The sequence below is a fragment of the Hemiscyllium ocellatum genome, chromosome 15, assembly GCF_020745735.1.
Source record: "Hemiscyllium ocellatum isolate sHemOce1 chromosome 15, sHemOce1.pat.X.cur, whole genome shotgun sequence".
Classification (NCBI taxonomy): Eukaryota; Metazoa; Chordata; class Chondrichthyes; order Orectolobiformes; family Hemiscylliidae; genus Hemiscyllium; species Hemiscyllium ocellatum.
Genome location: NC_083415.1, coordinates 50,706,582 through 50,722,604, shown reverse-complemented (window position 1 = coordinate 50,722,604; position 16,023 = coordinate 50,706,582). Strand labels below are relative to the sequence as shown.

Genomic DNA, 16,023 nt, shown 5'->3' with positions numbered 1-16,023 from the left:
TAGATACAGACAAGGATGTAACTAACTTGTGGAGGTTTTTTAGTAAAAAATATATCAGGATTGGGACTGATATTATTTATTTTGAAATATTCTTTAACCTGATTTCTAAAATACATTGTGATTGCACGTACAATCATGCCCCATGCTGGTATAATGCAGCCATTAATAGGTAGTATTAAAATGGTGTGTTCAATAATCTGATTGTCGTTGCTAGGACTATTTTAATTTATGATGTTGAAGGTGCTGGTATTGGACTGGGGTGGACAAAGTTAAAAACCACACAATACCAGTTTATAGTCCAACAGGTTTATTTGGAAGCACTAGCTTTCTGAGTGCTGCCCCTTCATCAGGTAGCTGTGGAGCAGGACCATAAGACACATAATTTAGAGCAGAAGATTACAGTGTCATACAGCTAAAATGTTACACTGAACAATCCTAGATTGTAGCAATCCAGTATTGTTCAATATATAATTTCAGCTTTTTGACACTGTCGTCTTTTGGTATAAATTCTGTGTCTTATGATCCTGCTGCATAGCTACCTGATGAAGGGACACTCCAAAAGCTACTGCTTCCAACTAAATCTGTTGGACTATAACCTGGTATTGTCTGATTTTTAACTTTATTTTAATTTAGTCAAATGGCTGCAGAAGCATTGTATAAAAACAAAATACAACAGGGTATTGGAAATCTGAAACAAACAGAGAATTCTACAGGAACTCAGTAGGTTTGGCAGTGTCTGTGAAGAGAGAAACAGTTAACTTTTCAAGTTCATTTTGACTCTTCTTCAAAACTGAATATTGGACTCACAACATTAAGTCTGTTTCTCTCCCCTTAGACCTGCTGAGACACTGCCAAACCTACTGAGATCTACAGCATTCTTTGTGTTTAATAATCCTTTGAATGCCTCCAGCTAATGCAGTGTGAATGGTTGCAATGCCACCAGTAATGGATTTCTCAGGATTTCCCAGGACAAAAGTTCAATGGTAGATAATGGTCTGCCTTGGATGGCCACAGTCACATCGGTAAACTGACAATCAACAATAGGCCACCAAATAACCCATGGACCAACAGCACATATCATCATCTACCTTGGCAAAGTGAAGTTGAGGATTATCAAATCAGCCATGGTTTCATTAAATGGTGGAGCTGATGGATGCTTGCCTGGATGGATGTAGATTTGCTGATTGTCCCCAGCTCTATGTTGTCTTTTCCTGGGTGTAGCATTTGTCTCTTACTTCTAAAGTTATTTGTACAGCCATAGTTCCACCAACAGCCACAAAGAGGCGGTGAAGTCCGAAAGAAGCAGTAAAAATTGGATTATTTCTGGTTTGACTCAAACTTTGTTCTTTGGATGCTTTGGCACATGGCCATCACTGGCTGGCCAGCACTTATTGCCTATCCCTAGCTGACCTCGAAACAGTGGTGTGCTGCCTTCTTGAACCACTGAAGTCCAAGTGCTATGGAATGAACCATAATGCCATTAGGGAAGGAATCACAGGATTTTGATTCAGCGACAGTGAAGGAATGTCAATATATTTCCAAGTCAGAATGGTGAGTGGCTTACTCAATTAGGGGAACTTGCAGATGGTGGTGTTCTCATGTATCTGGTGCCCTTGTCCTTCTTGATGGAATTGGTCATGAGTTTGGAAGGAGCTGTCTAAGGATCGTTGGTGAATTTCTGCAGTGCATCTTGTAAACAGTACACACTGCTGCTACTGAGTATCAGTGGTGGAGGGAGTGAATGTTTGTGGATGTGGTGCCAATCAAGTGAGCTGCTGTGTCCAGATCATGAAAAGCTTCTTCAGTCTTGTTGGAGTTGCATCCATCCAGGCAAGCACCCATCGGTCCATCATTCAATGAAACCCTAGCTGATTTGATAATCCTTAACTTCATTTTCCTGCCTTTTCCTCTTAAGCCTTGATACCTTTATTGATTAAAATGTGTTCATCTCAGTCTTGAATATACTTAATGACCCAGCCACTATAGCTCTCTGCAGTAAAGAATTCCATGGATTCACCACCCTCTGAAAGAAGAAATATTTCCTCATTTCCATCTGAAATACGTGACTTCTTATGCTGTGGTTATGCTTCCTGGTCCAAAGCTCTTTCATAAATGGAAACAACTTTGCTGCAGCTACCTTGTCAAGCCTCCTAAGAATCATGTATCTTTCAAGCAGGTCTCTCCTCATTCTTTTAAATGCCAAAGAGTAAAGGCCCAATCTATTGAACCTCTCTTCATGAGACATCCACTCCATATCTGGGATCAAATTATTGAATCTTCTCTGGGCTGCCTTAAATGCCAGTATATGCAGACTATGTAGATGAAATTGGTAGGAAACAGGATTTTAACACAAATACACAACCGTAAGGAGTTGCAGGGGTAGTGTTACCACGTATCTTCTAAATGGTAGTGATTGTACATACTGTGCTGCTGTGTGTCAGTCAGAGAGAGTGATAAACTTAAAGAAAACGGAATTCGCAAAAGCAAAGGTGATTCTCTTGGGACAACATCGGTCATGGGTCATGGAAGTTTGACCCCACGGGATGCAAACACAAAGGCTATCGAGGAATTTCCATGATCAACCTCGAAGAATGAAGTGCTTCGATTCCTAGGACTCAGTAAATTTTATTGGAAGTTTGTTCCAAACATCAGCAGTGTAGTGGCACGGTGAATCAATCTGCTGAAGAAGAACACAAAGTTTCGGTGGTCAGAACCATACCAGGAGGCATTCGACTATTTGAAATCAATTTTAACCACCGAACTAGTTTTAGCTACACCAAACTTTTCAAAACCTTTTAAAGACGCCATCGATGCTCGTGACATTGGAGTTGGAGCTGTAGTCCTCCAGGAAAATGAGGATGGGATTGAACTACCAGTTGGTTGCTTTTCGAAGAAGATCAACATCCACCAGAGGAAATACTCCACAATCGAAAAGGAACTATTGAGTTTGGTACTGGCCTTACAGCATTTTAATGTGTATGTCACGAACAATGTGTCGGAGACGATTGTGTACACTGAACACAATCTGCTTACATTCTTAGAATGTTTTCGAGATAAGAACATGAGACTATTTCATTGGAGTTTTATGTTACTGATTTTTAATTTAAAAATCATACACATTGCAGGTCGGAAGAATGTAACCACAGATGCGTTATCACGGATATAACTGACAGAGTTTAGATGAGATTTATCTTTATATAATGTTTCACGTAATATATATATAAAAGAAGTTAAGGTGAACTTATATGAAAGTTATCGGTATGTTCAGGTAACGTGTTTAAAAGGTAGAAAAATAAAATGAAGCCATCTTTTCATTATGATGGTTCATTTTTTTCTTAAGGGGGGAGGTGGTATGAAGATGTGGGTATATTTTAAGAGTTAAAAGCAGCAGAACTACCAGATACAGCACCAAGTGTTCTGAAAAAGGTAACAATGAGTCAAACAACTCGATTAGTTTGTTGCTTGGAGACAAAAATAAACTTGAATTCAGCTAATCAGTTTAAATTATACCCGAAACATATCAAACTCCAATCAAGTTTAAATTGACCATCTTGAGAGCCAATGACACAATTTGATGCACTGGAGTATAAGACCAGGGAAAATTGAACAGCTGAGAGAAGAACTGCCACGGCATGTAAACAGATTGTCTGAAAAATAACTCTGTTAAAAAGGCACCTTTTCAATGAGTAACCTGTAAAGCAGAAATTCCTGACCAGAAGAAAAGACACAGGAAGATCTGAAGACAAGAACTGAAAGCTGTCTGGTTTTGATATAAGAAGTGTTGTTTTGTAAATCTTAATTGGGAATTTTGTTGGACTAGTATTATAGAAGGGATGGTAAAAGATAGGTTAGAGAAATAAATTGTAAATAGTGGTTAGTTAATTATTCTCTGGTATACTTTAAGAAATAAAGTTGTTAATTTTTACTTTACATAGTTCTTGGCCACTTGATTTTTACAGAATACTGCACAGGATAAATCTTTTCTGTGTTGCTGGTTTTAAATTAAGCAGAGTTTACCCTGTGTCATAATACTAGGTAAGTGTTTTTGTACTGGAACAGCTTAGCCAGGGGCATGGATAGTTCTGAAACATGTATTCAGTACAATTGCCAGAATAATAACGACATTGGGAAGAAATGTCACATTAATGAAACACACTTTTTATGCACATAATATTCAACCAGTTTGAAAACACTATTCCAGGACAACAAGTAAAAAAAGGAAAAAAGAAAAAGTAATTAGAAATGTTATGTTAAACATGTGATTTTCCTCAACCTACATCTTTGCAAACTTATTTCAGTGCAGTTTTAAAGATAAAAATATAAAAGGACAATAAATGGAAATCTTAGGAGTCTCTTCACAGTAATTTTTCTAATTAACTGATTCCTATTGGTCACACTCAAGGGGAATAGGCAGCCAAACGTCTGACCAAAGCAATGCTGTTCTATGACCATCCAGAAGATGAGCAAAGTATTGGGGGTATCGAGCTGTTAAAGGTTTCCAATATTCTGGAAAGGAGATAGTGCCCAGGAACTTCTTTTGCCAGGGCTGTAGATTGTATACTATATATTGACCAGTTTGTCCACAACATTTTGATCCAGAGGTCATCCATGAAAGCTTCATGTGAAAGTACATGACTGCCAGAAACAATTGAAACATTTCAGCCACTAAGAAGTCTTTTTTTAAATGTAACAGCTGTTCTTCCATTTGCAACGAGAACACACTTTTCCAGAACCAAGAGCTAGATTTTATGCATCGGAGGTGGCCAGTGCCATAGGATACCTGCATTCACTCAACATCGTGTACCGGTGAGTTCTGCTATAAAAGTGTCTTTTGTAACACTTCTTATAAAATTCCAAAGCATCTATGCTAAGTAATCAATCTCACTTTGCATTCCAGGGATTTGAAGCCTGAAAATATTCTCTTGGATTCTCAGGTATCAATAACAATCTTCCTAGCTTTTTGTCAGTAAGATAGGAATAGTTAGAGAACCGTACAAACTCTAGCTTTTGTTATATATTTCAGGGCCATATTGTACTGACAGACTTCGGGCTTTGTAAAGAAGTAATAGAACCAACAGGAACAACCTCTACTTTCTGTGGGACACCTGAGGTATGTAGAACAGTACAGAGTATAGAATGGGAAAGTATGGGGCTAGTCAGCCAATCAAGTCCACGTCAGCTCTCTGCAAAAGAAATTTAGCTAGTCCCAATTCCTAGGTTTTTCTACTTCAATTATTATATTTATTTTTTTAGATTGGATTCAATCTGGCCTGTAAGATTTTAAATAGCTAAAGCAACTTTGCAAGGACATAATGCAAAAACATAGTTTTTACATGTAACATAAATTTAGACATCCACCCTGCAATGATTATCATAATAAAACAAAGAACTGTAGATGCTGAAAATCAGAAACAAAAACAGAAATTGCTGAAGTAATTCAGCAGGTCTGGCAGCATCTGTGGAGAGAAAGCAGAGTTAATGTTTTGAGTCCGGTGACCCTTCTCCAGAACCCTTCTGTTTTTGCTGCAATGTTTATGGATTTTTGCAGCACAGTCTGAATTGAATATTTTAATATTTCTATGTTTTACTATCTGTTTCACCTTTGCTGCTCTGTCTTTAAACAACTAACTTGGCTTAATCTTGACTATTACCATTTTTTCCATATATTACCTCAATTGGAGTATTTGTCATATTTATAACAGTGAAAAGTGGGCATATAGCTACATTGCTTCACTGTAAGTGTAGAATTATTACAGTTCAATATATAAGTATTCACACAAACAGATCAAGTTTTGATTAATAGTTGGATATCCATTTGGTGGAAGAATGTTAATGGAATATTTTTACATAGTTTACTTTTGTTCATCTGGTGTGATCAAATCACTTTTAATTAGTTATTACTTGCATTTAATACTGGCAAGCAGCAAATTGTCACATCATGGAAAATGCATGAACATCTATTCTAAATGTTTTTTTTTGTCAGTATCTTGCCCCAGAAGTTTTACAAAAACAACTCTATGATCGCAATGTTGACTGGTGGTGCTTTGGTGCGGTCCTCTTTGAGATGTTGTTTGGACTGGTAAGTAGTACACTGTAAATCTACTTCATGAAGCAGAAATCTAGATCCAAAACTCAATGTAGTATATTGGGGTATGTTTCTAATCTTATAAAATCAATTTGATATCAAACTATGCATTTCTTGTTTACATGTCATCACAGGAGCTAACTTTTGTGAGGCAACCATAGTCTGTACCCAGACCCTTTTGGTCCACAAAGAATAAAACAGCACAGGAACAGGCACTTCAATCCTCCAAGCCTGCATCAACACACTTTATCCTTCCATACTAAAACTGTCCCTCTATTCCCTCCCTATTCATGTACTCTTCCAGGTGCTTCTTGAATGCTGCTACTGTGTCTCCAAACACCACTTTCTCTGGTAGTGCATTCCAGGTACTTACCATCATTTGTGTGAAAACTTGGCCTCACACATCCATTTTAAACTCCTCCACCCTCCTACCTTGAACCTGTATCACCTAGTAATTGACCCCTGGGGAAAAAAAACTCATACTTTCCACTCTATCTATGCCATTCACAATCTTATAAACTTCTATCAGCTCACCCCTCAACCTCTTGCATTCCAATGAAAATGAACCCAATCTATCCAATCTCTCTTCATAGCTAAAATCTCCCATTCCAGGAAATATCCTGGTAAACCTTTTCTGTACCCTCTCCAAAGCATATATGCAATATTCCAAGTTTGGCCTAACTAAAGTTCTCAAGTCTCGCTTGTATAAACATGTTATTTAAAATAATTTTTGTGGCAACAAGAGCTGAATTCTGAGGCCTGTACCCTGATAGAAATAGAGCAATAGGTCCCCAAGAAGTATCAAGGAATGAATTATAATCCCAGTTTCACAGTCCTGTGCCCATAAAGGTTTTACCTCAGACCTAACATGGATAGAAGGGCATACATTGTTTGAAGACTTTGCTGGAAAGTTGTTCCTGTGACATCCTGAACACAGGGCATTTGACCACATGATACCCAATCATATGACATCTAATCACATGACATGTTCATACAAAAACCTCATAAAGGCAAAGAATATTTGCTAATGGTTTTATGTCAGCAGTTATTGAATGGTAAATTCCAAGAATTTGGAGGCCAGCCCATGAGATGTCGTCAGATAGCATCACAGAAAGGTAACTTACAAAGCTTGTGAGGTCAAGAGGAGCTGATCCTTTAGGGAACGAAATCTCTCTGTCCTTTCCTCAGGCAGATCCCACATATGACTTCATATATCTAGAGCAATGTGAACCTGCTCTCTAAAATAAACTGGCAATCCATTCAGTATCTCAAACAATGACAGAAAAATCAAAAAGACTAAAATTAGCCACACTACCTGATAATGATCTAAGCACCAGAAATGACAAAGATACATCCAAGGAGAAAGTGAGGATTGCAGATGTGAAAAGTGTGGCGCTGGAAAGGTACAGCAGGTCAGGCAACATCTGAGGACCAGGTCAGTCGATGTTTCAGGCATAAGCCCTTCATCAGAAAGTGACAGCCAACCCAGTCAACCTTAAAAATACTCCTCACAGACATCTGGAGATTTATACTAAGATTGGGAGAGCAGTTCCAAAGATTAATCAATCAACATCTGACTAAATTATACTTTACAGTCAATCTCCCATCACCATTCCTGTGTATGTCCCATCCAAAGTGACAGCACAGTGGTGTACAGTCAGTGTGGAGGGTCTTAGGATTCCGCAACATTACTCCAGACCCCAGAAAGTCTTAAGGCATGAAGTCAAATGTGCAAAGTATCCTCCTGTTGATTACTACCTTCCAGTCTTCCAGTGTTCAGCCATATCAAATACCATTTTGAAGAAACATAGAGAGTGTCAAGGATATAGAAATTTAATATCTATAACTCTCAGCCCAAGTTGGCTGAGTCCTGAAGTCGAGAGTCTCGCGCTGGAAAAGCACACCAGGCCAGGCAGCATCCGAGGAGCAGGAGAATTGATGTTATGGGCACAAACCCTTCATCAGGAATCCTCCTTGGATGCTGCCTGACCTGCTTTGCTTTTCCATCACCACATTTTCGACTCTTGAGTTCCAGCACTTGCAGTCCTCACTTTCTCCTCCTGTGTCCTGAAGTACATATCCATTAAATTGGGCAGGTACACCCAGATTTTTACCAATCTACCTGTTGCAGATTCATCTACTCATACATTATAGATAGGAGTAACCGTCATACAATCAGTGTGGAGATGAAGTCCCACTTTTATAACAAGGATACCACACATTGCATTATGTAGCACTGTGCGCATGTAAAATGGGATATAGAGTAGATATAGTAGCTCTAACCTGGGCTTCTTTGAGGTCCTGTAGGTAATCAGCAGCATAAGAATGAAATTCAACAACAATCTGAACCTTCACGGCCCATTGTCTTTTCCTCTCCACCATTATCGTCAAGCCCGAGGCCTAAACCTGGTTTCATGCTGAGTGCAGGAGAGTACGCCAACAGCAACATGAGGCAACTAAAATCTAGTGAAGCTCCAACATGTGACTATATAAATCTCACACAATAGGTAGAGTGAGGTATAATTTAATTACGCACCAATGTTCAAAACTAAATCAGGATTTGTAGATCTGGTCTGCTTTTTGAGGTATCTTGCTAAACAGCAGATCAGATCTACAAATCCTGATTCAGCTTTGAACATTGGTGTGTAATTAAATGACAAAAGAGGCAACCTGTAAAAACATCTCCATTCTCAATGATGACATAGCACAGCAGATTATGCAAAAGACAAAGCTGAAGCATTTGTAACCAACTTCAACCAAAACTGCCAAGAGATGATCTATCTTAGCCCCTTGCTGATGTTTGCAGGATTATATATGAAATAAGTTTGATTCACTCCATTGATATCAAGAAATGAACAAAGGCCATGGATTAGCAAAGACAATGGGCCTAACAACATCTGGGCTGCACCCTTGACTTGTACTCTACTACTAGCATTAATTCAAAACAGTAAATAATTGCTCATAAGAAGCAGGGGGAAAAAATCAAACAAATTACCACCCTATCAATCTACTCTTGTTGTTTGTTAAGGGATGGAAGGTGGCATTGATAGTGATGCTTGCTCAACAACAAACTGCTCACCACTTCTTAGTTCTGGTTCCACCAGAGCCATGAGGTTCAAGATCTTGTCACAGCCTTGGGTCAAACATGGACATTTAAACTGAATTCTGGAAGTGAAGTGAGAGTGACTGTCCTTGATATCAAGGCAGTATTTGATCGAGTATGCCCTAACAAATTGGAAGTCTATGGTAATTGGGAAACATCTCCACTGATTGCAGTCACACCTAGCTAAAAGGAAGGTGGTTGTGGTGGTTGGAAATCAATCATCTCAGTCCTGGAACACCACTGCACCAATTCCTCAGGATAATGTCCTTGACCCAACCATCTACAATTGCTTCATCAATGACCTTCTCAAATCATAAAATTAGAAGTGAGGAAGTTAGCTGATTATGGAATCATGTTCAGTTCCAATCATAATTCCGCAGGTACTGAAGTACTCCATTGTTGCATGAAGCAAAACCTGGACACCATTCAGGATGATAAATAGCAAGTTATATTCAGTCTACACATGCCAGGCAATGCTCATATCCAATAAGAGATAATCTAATCAACTCCCCTTAACAGTCAATGGTATTTCCATTATTGAATGTCACTCCAACATCCTAGAATTACTACTGATTTGAAACTTAACTGAATCAGCCATAAACATACTGTGGCTAAAGTAGCAATAACAGCGGCTGGGAATTTTGCTACAAGTAACTGATCGCCTGACTCCCCAAAGCCTCTTCACCAGAAGCTTGGCACAAGCTTTGGGAAGTGCAATGGAATGTGCACTTCCTTTATTACAGCATCTCTAACACTCAAAAATCTCAGCATTTTCCAGGACAAGGCTGCCTGCTTGGTTGGCACCCCATTTACTATCAAAAATTCATTCCCTCCATTGCACAATAGTAGCTGCTGCACCATCAACAAGATACAAATTGCCAAGGCTCCTTCAACAACACCTTTTAAACATTTGAATTCTATCATATAGAAAGACAAATGCAGCAGGCACATGCATTTTCTCCTCTGAACTACACACCATCCAGACGTGGAGTTCTATTGCTGTCCCTTCAGTGTCATTTGATCAGAAATCTAGGACTGCGCGGACTATGGTAATTTAAAAAAGCTCACCAACACATTTTCAAGGGCAATTAAGGATGAATGCTTGGCTTGCCAGTGATACTCAAATGCCAGGACAAAATAAACAAAAATAAAACATGAGAGTTAGTCTCTTTGTCTTGATTACTTAACACACCCATTCCCTTAAGTACAAGATTGAACAGGCACCACTATTCCATACAATGAGTTGCACCAAGCTGTTCAGGGCTTCTTGCTCCTGCAGTTGGTGAAGGCTCCAATACTGTGAATTAATTTACACTGCAGTATTATAGACTGTACAAATAAACTGCAAGTTTCAGACCACTCTATATGGTGCTATGATAATCCTAAGAATGAAGGAAATTTAATAGATATTCAAGTAATGTTCTGGTATTTCAAACATTGTGCAATATATTTAAATATCAAATTTGGATCTAAAAGATATTTAGAGTGACTAACGGGCTTCTATATTTTTTCTCTTATATAAGGTTCCTGAGTAAACTCTAAAATGACAAATTTGAGACAAATGCAGGGTACTGAAGGAGGTGGCTCGAGAAATTGTGGATGCGTTGGTGATTATTTTCCAGAGTTCGATAGATTCGGGATCAGTTCCTGCGGATTGGAGGGTGGCGAGTGTTGTACCACTTTTTAAGAAAGGTGGGAGAGAGAAAGCAGGAAATTATAGACCAGTTAGTCTGACCTCAGTGGTGGGAAAGATGCTGGAGTCTATTATAAAGGATGAAATTACGACACAGCTGGATAGTAGTAACAGGATAGGTCAGAGTCAGCATGGATTTATGAAGGGGAAATCATGCTTGACTAATCATCTGGAATTTTTTGAGGATGTAACTCTGAAGATGGACGAGGGAGATCCATTAGATGTAGTGTACCTGGACTTTCAGAAAGTTTTTGATAACGTCCCACATAGGAGGTTAGTGAGCAAAATTAGGGCGCATGGTGTTGGAACAAGGTACTAACTTGGATTGAAAGTTGGTTGGCTGATAGGAAACAAAGAGTAGTGATAAATGGCTCCATTTCGGAATGGCAGGCAGTGACCAGTGGGGTACCGCAGGGATCAGTACTGGGACTGCTGCTTTTTACAATATATGTTAATGATATAGAAGATGGTATTAGTAATAACATAAGCAAATTTGCTGATGATTCTAAGCTGGGTGGCAGGGTGAAATGTGCGGAGGATGTTAGGAGATTACAGGGTGACTTGGACAGGTTAGGTGAGTGGTCAGATGCATGGCAGATGCAGTTTAATGTGGATAAACGTATGGTTATCCACTTTGGTGGCAAGAACAGGAAGGCAGATTACTACCTAAATGGAATCAATTTAGGTAAAGGGGCAGTACAAAGAGATCTGGGTGTTCTTGTACACCAGTCAATGAAGGTAAGCATGCAGGTACAGCAGGTAGTGAAGAAGGCTAATAGTATGCTGGCCTTCATAACAAGAGGGATTGAGTACAGAAGCAAAGAGGTTCTTCTGCAGCTGTACAGAGCCCTGGTGAGACCACACCTGGAGTACTGTGTGCAGTTCTGGTCACCAAATTTGAGGAAAGACATTCTGGCTATTGAGGGAGTGCAGCGTAGGTTCACGAGGTCAATTCCTGGAATGGCGGGACTACCTTATGCTGAAAGACTGGAGCGACTGGGCTTGTATACCCTTGAGTTTAGAAGACTGAGAGGGGATCTGATTGAGACATATAAGATTATTAAAGGATTGGACACTCTGGAGGCAATAAAAATGTTTCTGCTGATGGGTGAGTGCCGAACCAGAGGACACAACTTAAAAATATGGGGTAGACCATTTATGACAGAGATGAGGTGAAACTTCTTCACCCAGAGAGTGGTGGCTGTGTGGAATGCTCTGCTCCAGAGGGCAGTGGAGGCTCAGTCTCTGGATTCATTTAAGAAAGAGTTGGATAGAGCTCTCAAGGATAGTGGAATCAAGGGTTATGGAGATAAGGCAGGAACAGGATTCTGATTAAGGATGATCAGCCATGATCATATTGAATGGTGGTGCAAGCTCGAAGGGCAGAATGGCCTACTCTGCACCTATTGTCTATTGTCTATTATTTCCTCCAAGATTTGATCAATGAATAATGTTCCTTTCTTTTACCTGGACAGCCTCCCTTTTACAGTCAAGATGTAGCTGAAATGTACAATAACATTCTTCACAAGCCGCTCTACTTGCCTATGGGAATATCAGCAGCTGCTCGTGATATTCTGATGGGACTCCTACAAAAAGACCAGAAGAGAAGATTAGGAGCTGAAGCAGATTTTGTATGTGTGTAATTTGTCTATGACTGAATACTAATTACAAGACAATTTAATATTGCTTAGAAAGAAAACTAATGCAAGACAGTCAGCATAACACAATTCAAAATAAATCGAGTCAAAGGATCATAATGAGTCATAAAGATACACTGCATGGAAACAGGCCCTTCGGCCTAACTTGTCCATTCCGACCAGGTTTCCTATACTGATTTGCCCATTTTCCTGCATTTGGCCCATGTCCCTCCAAACCTTTCCTATTAATGTACCTGTCAATGTACTTATTACTGCATCAGTGGACCATATTCCTATTATAGTGTTTACCTGGTAGCTTGGCCAATATTTGTCCAGTAATCAATAAAAACAATGCAAACAAAATGGACACAGTTCAGCTCTTGGGTTTGCAGCGATTGGGTTTGAATGTTAAGGTATTTAAGATTACCGAGGATCTTTCAACTTTGTCCCCAGCTATTTCGATTATCCTTGTTTGAATCTGTATGCAGCATATTACGTTTGTTTCAGGGGGTCAGTTAGGTCTGTTGGTTGGATAACTGGTTTGCGATGAGGAATAGTGCCAACAGTGTGGGTTCAATTTCAGCTGAGAACAACATGAAGGTCCCATCTTCTCAATCTTTCCCTTCGCCAAAGGCATGATGTCCCTCAAATTAAATTTACCACCAGTCGTCTCTCGAATGAGAGCAAACCTATGGGATTTTTGTGGCTTTACCTTATTATTTTACATTTTGTTGTTAAATATTATTAGCCACTTTGTCTTCTTAAATAAATACATTTGGTTCTTATTGTAATTTACACTGTCCTTCCTGGATTGACCACTGTGAAGTTGACTAGCTCGTATGGAATTTCCGAATCCATCATTGATATGAGCTTAAGAGATAGCAGACCAATACCAATTAGGAGTAATCCATAATCTATTCCCACTAAAAATTAGCATATTTTTTTCTTTGGCATCTTTAATTCATTCAGATCAGTTCCATTTCTTGGTTATTGTGATGAGAAGAATTGACCTAATTTGCAAGCTCAGTAAAAAGATAATGTTAAAGGTCAATCCTGAAACAAGGATTGTAAAAATCTCAGAAAAACAGAGTCGCATGCAACCCATTTAACCTGCTTTGGTGCATAACTCTTTCTCTTAATAAACAATATTAGCCTTATATCTATGGCCTGTCAGTGTGGTATTTCTACTTCTTTAAGAGAAATTTTAGGTACTTTCTGGCACTTTACAAGCAAGTAGATTGTGATTCCCGAGAAATGCCACAAGCCATTCATTACATATATGAGTTTACAATTCAGTTTATAATAACTAACCATAGCCATCAATCATTGTTATCTATTCTGATTTTAACAATGAGCAGACACAAAGTGGTCAGTATCAGCCCTAATCATATTTTAAAAATCCAAAAATCATATTCATGTCAAGCTTTAGAATGAAACATGAACGAATGAACTTACTCAACTAACTTCATTGTATTTTCTCCTGACACAGCTTGATATAAAAAAACATGCATTTTTTTCATCCATTAATTGGGAGGATATCTACCACAAGAGAATTACCCCACCATACAATCCCAATGTGGTAAGCTTTCAGGTTTCTGTTGGTTTTTATATTTGTGGAGCTATACATTTTTGTTTTGTGTGCGTATGTATTTCACAAGAGAATACAATGCTGCATTAAAATCTGCTTACATTTTCATAAAGTCACAAGTGTTGGTTTATGATTAAAGCACAGGTACATACTAACATTAAACATGGAAGTAGTTAGGTGCATTTCAGTTTGATCAGTATTGCACAAGGGGAAGGTGGGTGTTGTTCTTGAGTGTGGGATGGGGCATACCTTTCCTCTTAAATCAGCTCATCACATCTAGGGTGTCGTTTAGTTATTTGAAGTAGGAACTGCATGGAATGGGCTGAGATCATTTGTTACCTTCCACATAAAGTTTGAAAAGTAAATGAAACTCATGTCAATCTCTTTGATTTTGGTCAAGATGACGTTAGTGAAAATATAATGTATTATACCTTCTCACTTCGAACAAAAATTCCACAGTGAGAATAATATTTTCCCAACTATTGGAAATCTGTAATAAGTGTATAAATGGATGTGATGGAAGTTAGTTGAGGTTTTTATACAGACAAAATTACTGTTTATGTTAATTTAATGTGTGATTAGAATCAAAAGGTGATGGGGTGTCTGACGGGCCAGAACCTGCCCATTATTTCAACTGCTAGGAAAATTGGAATTGTGTGGAATTTTTTGGGGTGTAGCAATGTTGATATAAAGAAAGCTTTTGCATTTCTTGCTGCCTAAGGTCTGGGAAGGGCTTAACTTCAGACTTCATTTCATTCCTTCTGTATGCCAAGGTCTCACTTACAGGATCTCTTTAAAAACTTTACATTGCATATAATTCAAGATGAGGTAAAGTGCACTTGTGAAGGGAAATAGGGGTGGGGAATCATGAAGGAAAACCATTATCATGTAAAAGTGCATTTTTCGCTAATATTTTAAGGTCTGGCAGGCCAATTCTGTGAGCTTTACTATGGCATTATATAGACACTTAAAGCATTTTCACCACCAGAAAAGCTGTACCACACTGAATAAACACAGGATAATATAAATAAATTTACCAACTTTTCTGAAATTTTAACATTTGACAAGTACATTGAGCAAAAACTAACTTCATAGTTTTTTGTTTTTTTTTCAGGCAGGCCCTGGTGACCTCCAGCATTTTGATCCCGAATTCACTGAAGAAATTGTCCCTAATTCTGTGGGACGCATTCCTGACTCTACTATGAACAGCCCAACAACAACAAGTGCATTCCTGGGATTTTCCTATGCTACTACAGATGATAATTTAAGATGATAACTAAGTATTTAGGTGATCTGAGAAACTTAAATGAACATGCAATCAGGAAGAAGAGAATGTCACAGATAAGATGGCTTCAGCCCAAAACCTTCTGGAGAAATTAATGTTTATTTTGAAAGAAAAATGACTTGTTTACAGTCTTCTGAACAGTATAATGCATATGAGTATGTGTTTTTGAAATACTTCATGTAGTCAGTCTCCCATTAGAGTATCAATGTGCCTGTGCAACTCAATTCTAAACATGTAAGCACATGAACATTTACCTGGGTAAAAATGTCCCCATCTCTTCTCTACCTGTTTTGCTTTAATGTTATGCATATCTTTGTAACATCCAGCCTGTAATATATCTTGATGTTGATTTTGTTTGTTTTAGTCATTATGAGCAAGCTGACACTTAGACTGTTTAAATAATAAATTATAGTGATTTGATTAATCTAATAATTATTTTAAACAATACATAACACACCTGACACATGCAGAACTGTAGTTTCAAAAGAGAGTTTAGATAGATTAGATAAAGAGAGGCTGATCATGGCCCACATCACCTCCCGTCTCCCAGCTTGCCTCAATCCCCTACAATTTGCCTACCGACATAACGTCCACAGCCAATGCCATATCCCTAGGCCTGCTCTCGTTCCTGG

At 38.6% G+C, this 16,023-nt stretch overlaps 1 protein-coding gene across 4 annotated transcripts in view; it reads left to right on the top strand.

The window, feature by feature from the left end:
- Positions 1 to 15,780, top strand: part of sgk2a (serum/glucocorticoid regulated kinase 2a) — a 44,624-nt gene extending 28,844 nt beyond the window's left edge. For all 4 annotated transcript variants that reach the window (XM_060836126.1, XM_060836124.1, XM_060836125.1 and 1 more), the window contains 7 exons: positions 4,694 to 4,806; positions 4,898 to 4,934; positions 5,024 to 5,110; positions 5,984 to 6,079; positions 12,357 to 12,512; positions 14,008 to 14,097; positions 15,221 to 15,780. In XM_060836126.1, coding sequence (XP_060692109.1) covers positions 4,694 to 4,806; positions 4,898 to 4,934; positions 5,024 to 5,110; positions 5,984 to 6,079; positions 12,357 to 12,512; positions 14,008 to 14,097; positions 15,221 to 15,379 — 738 coding nt within the window. In that variant the 3' untranslated portion in view covers positions 15,380 to 15,780. The remainder of the gene's footprint in view (positions 1 to 4,693; positions 4,807 to 4,897; positions 4,935 to 5,023; positions 5,111 to 5,983; positions 6,080 to 12,356; positions 12,513 to 14,007; positions 14,098 to 15,220) is intronic.
- The last annotated feature ends 243 nt before the right edge of the window (positions 15,781 to 16,023 follow it).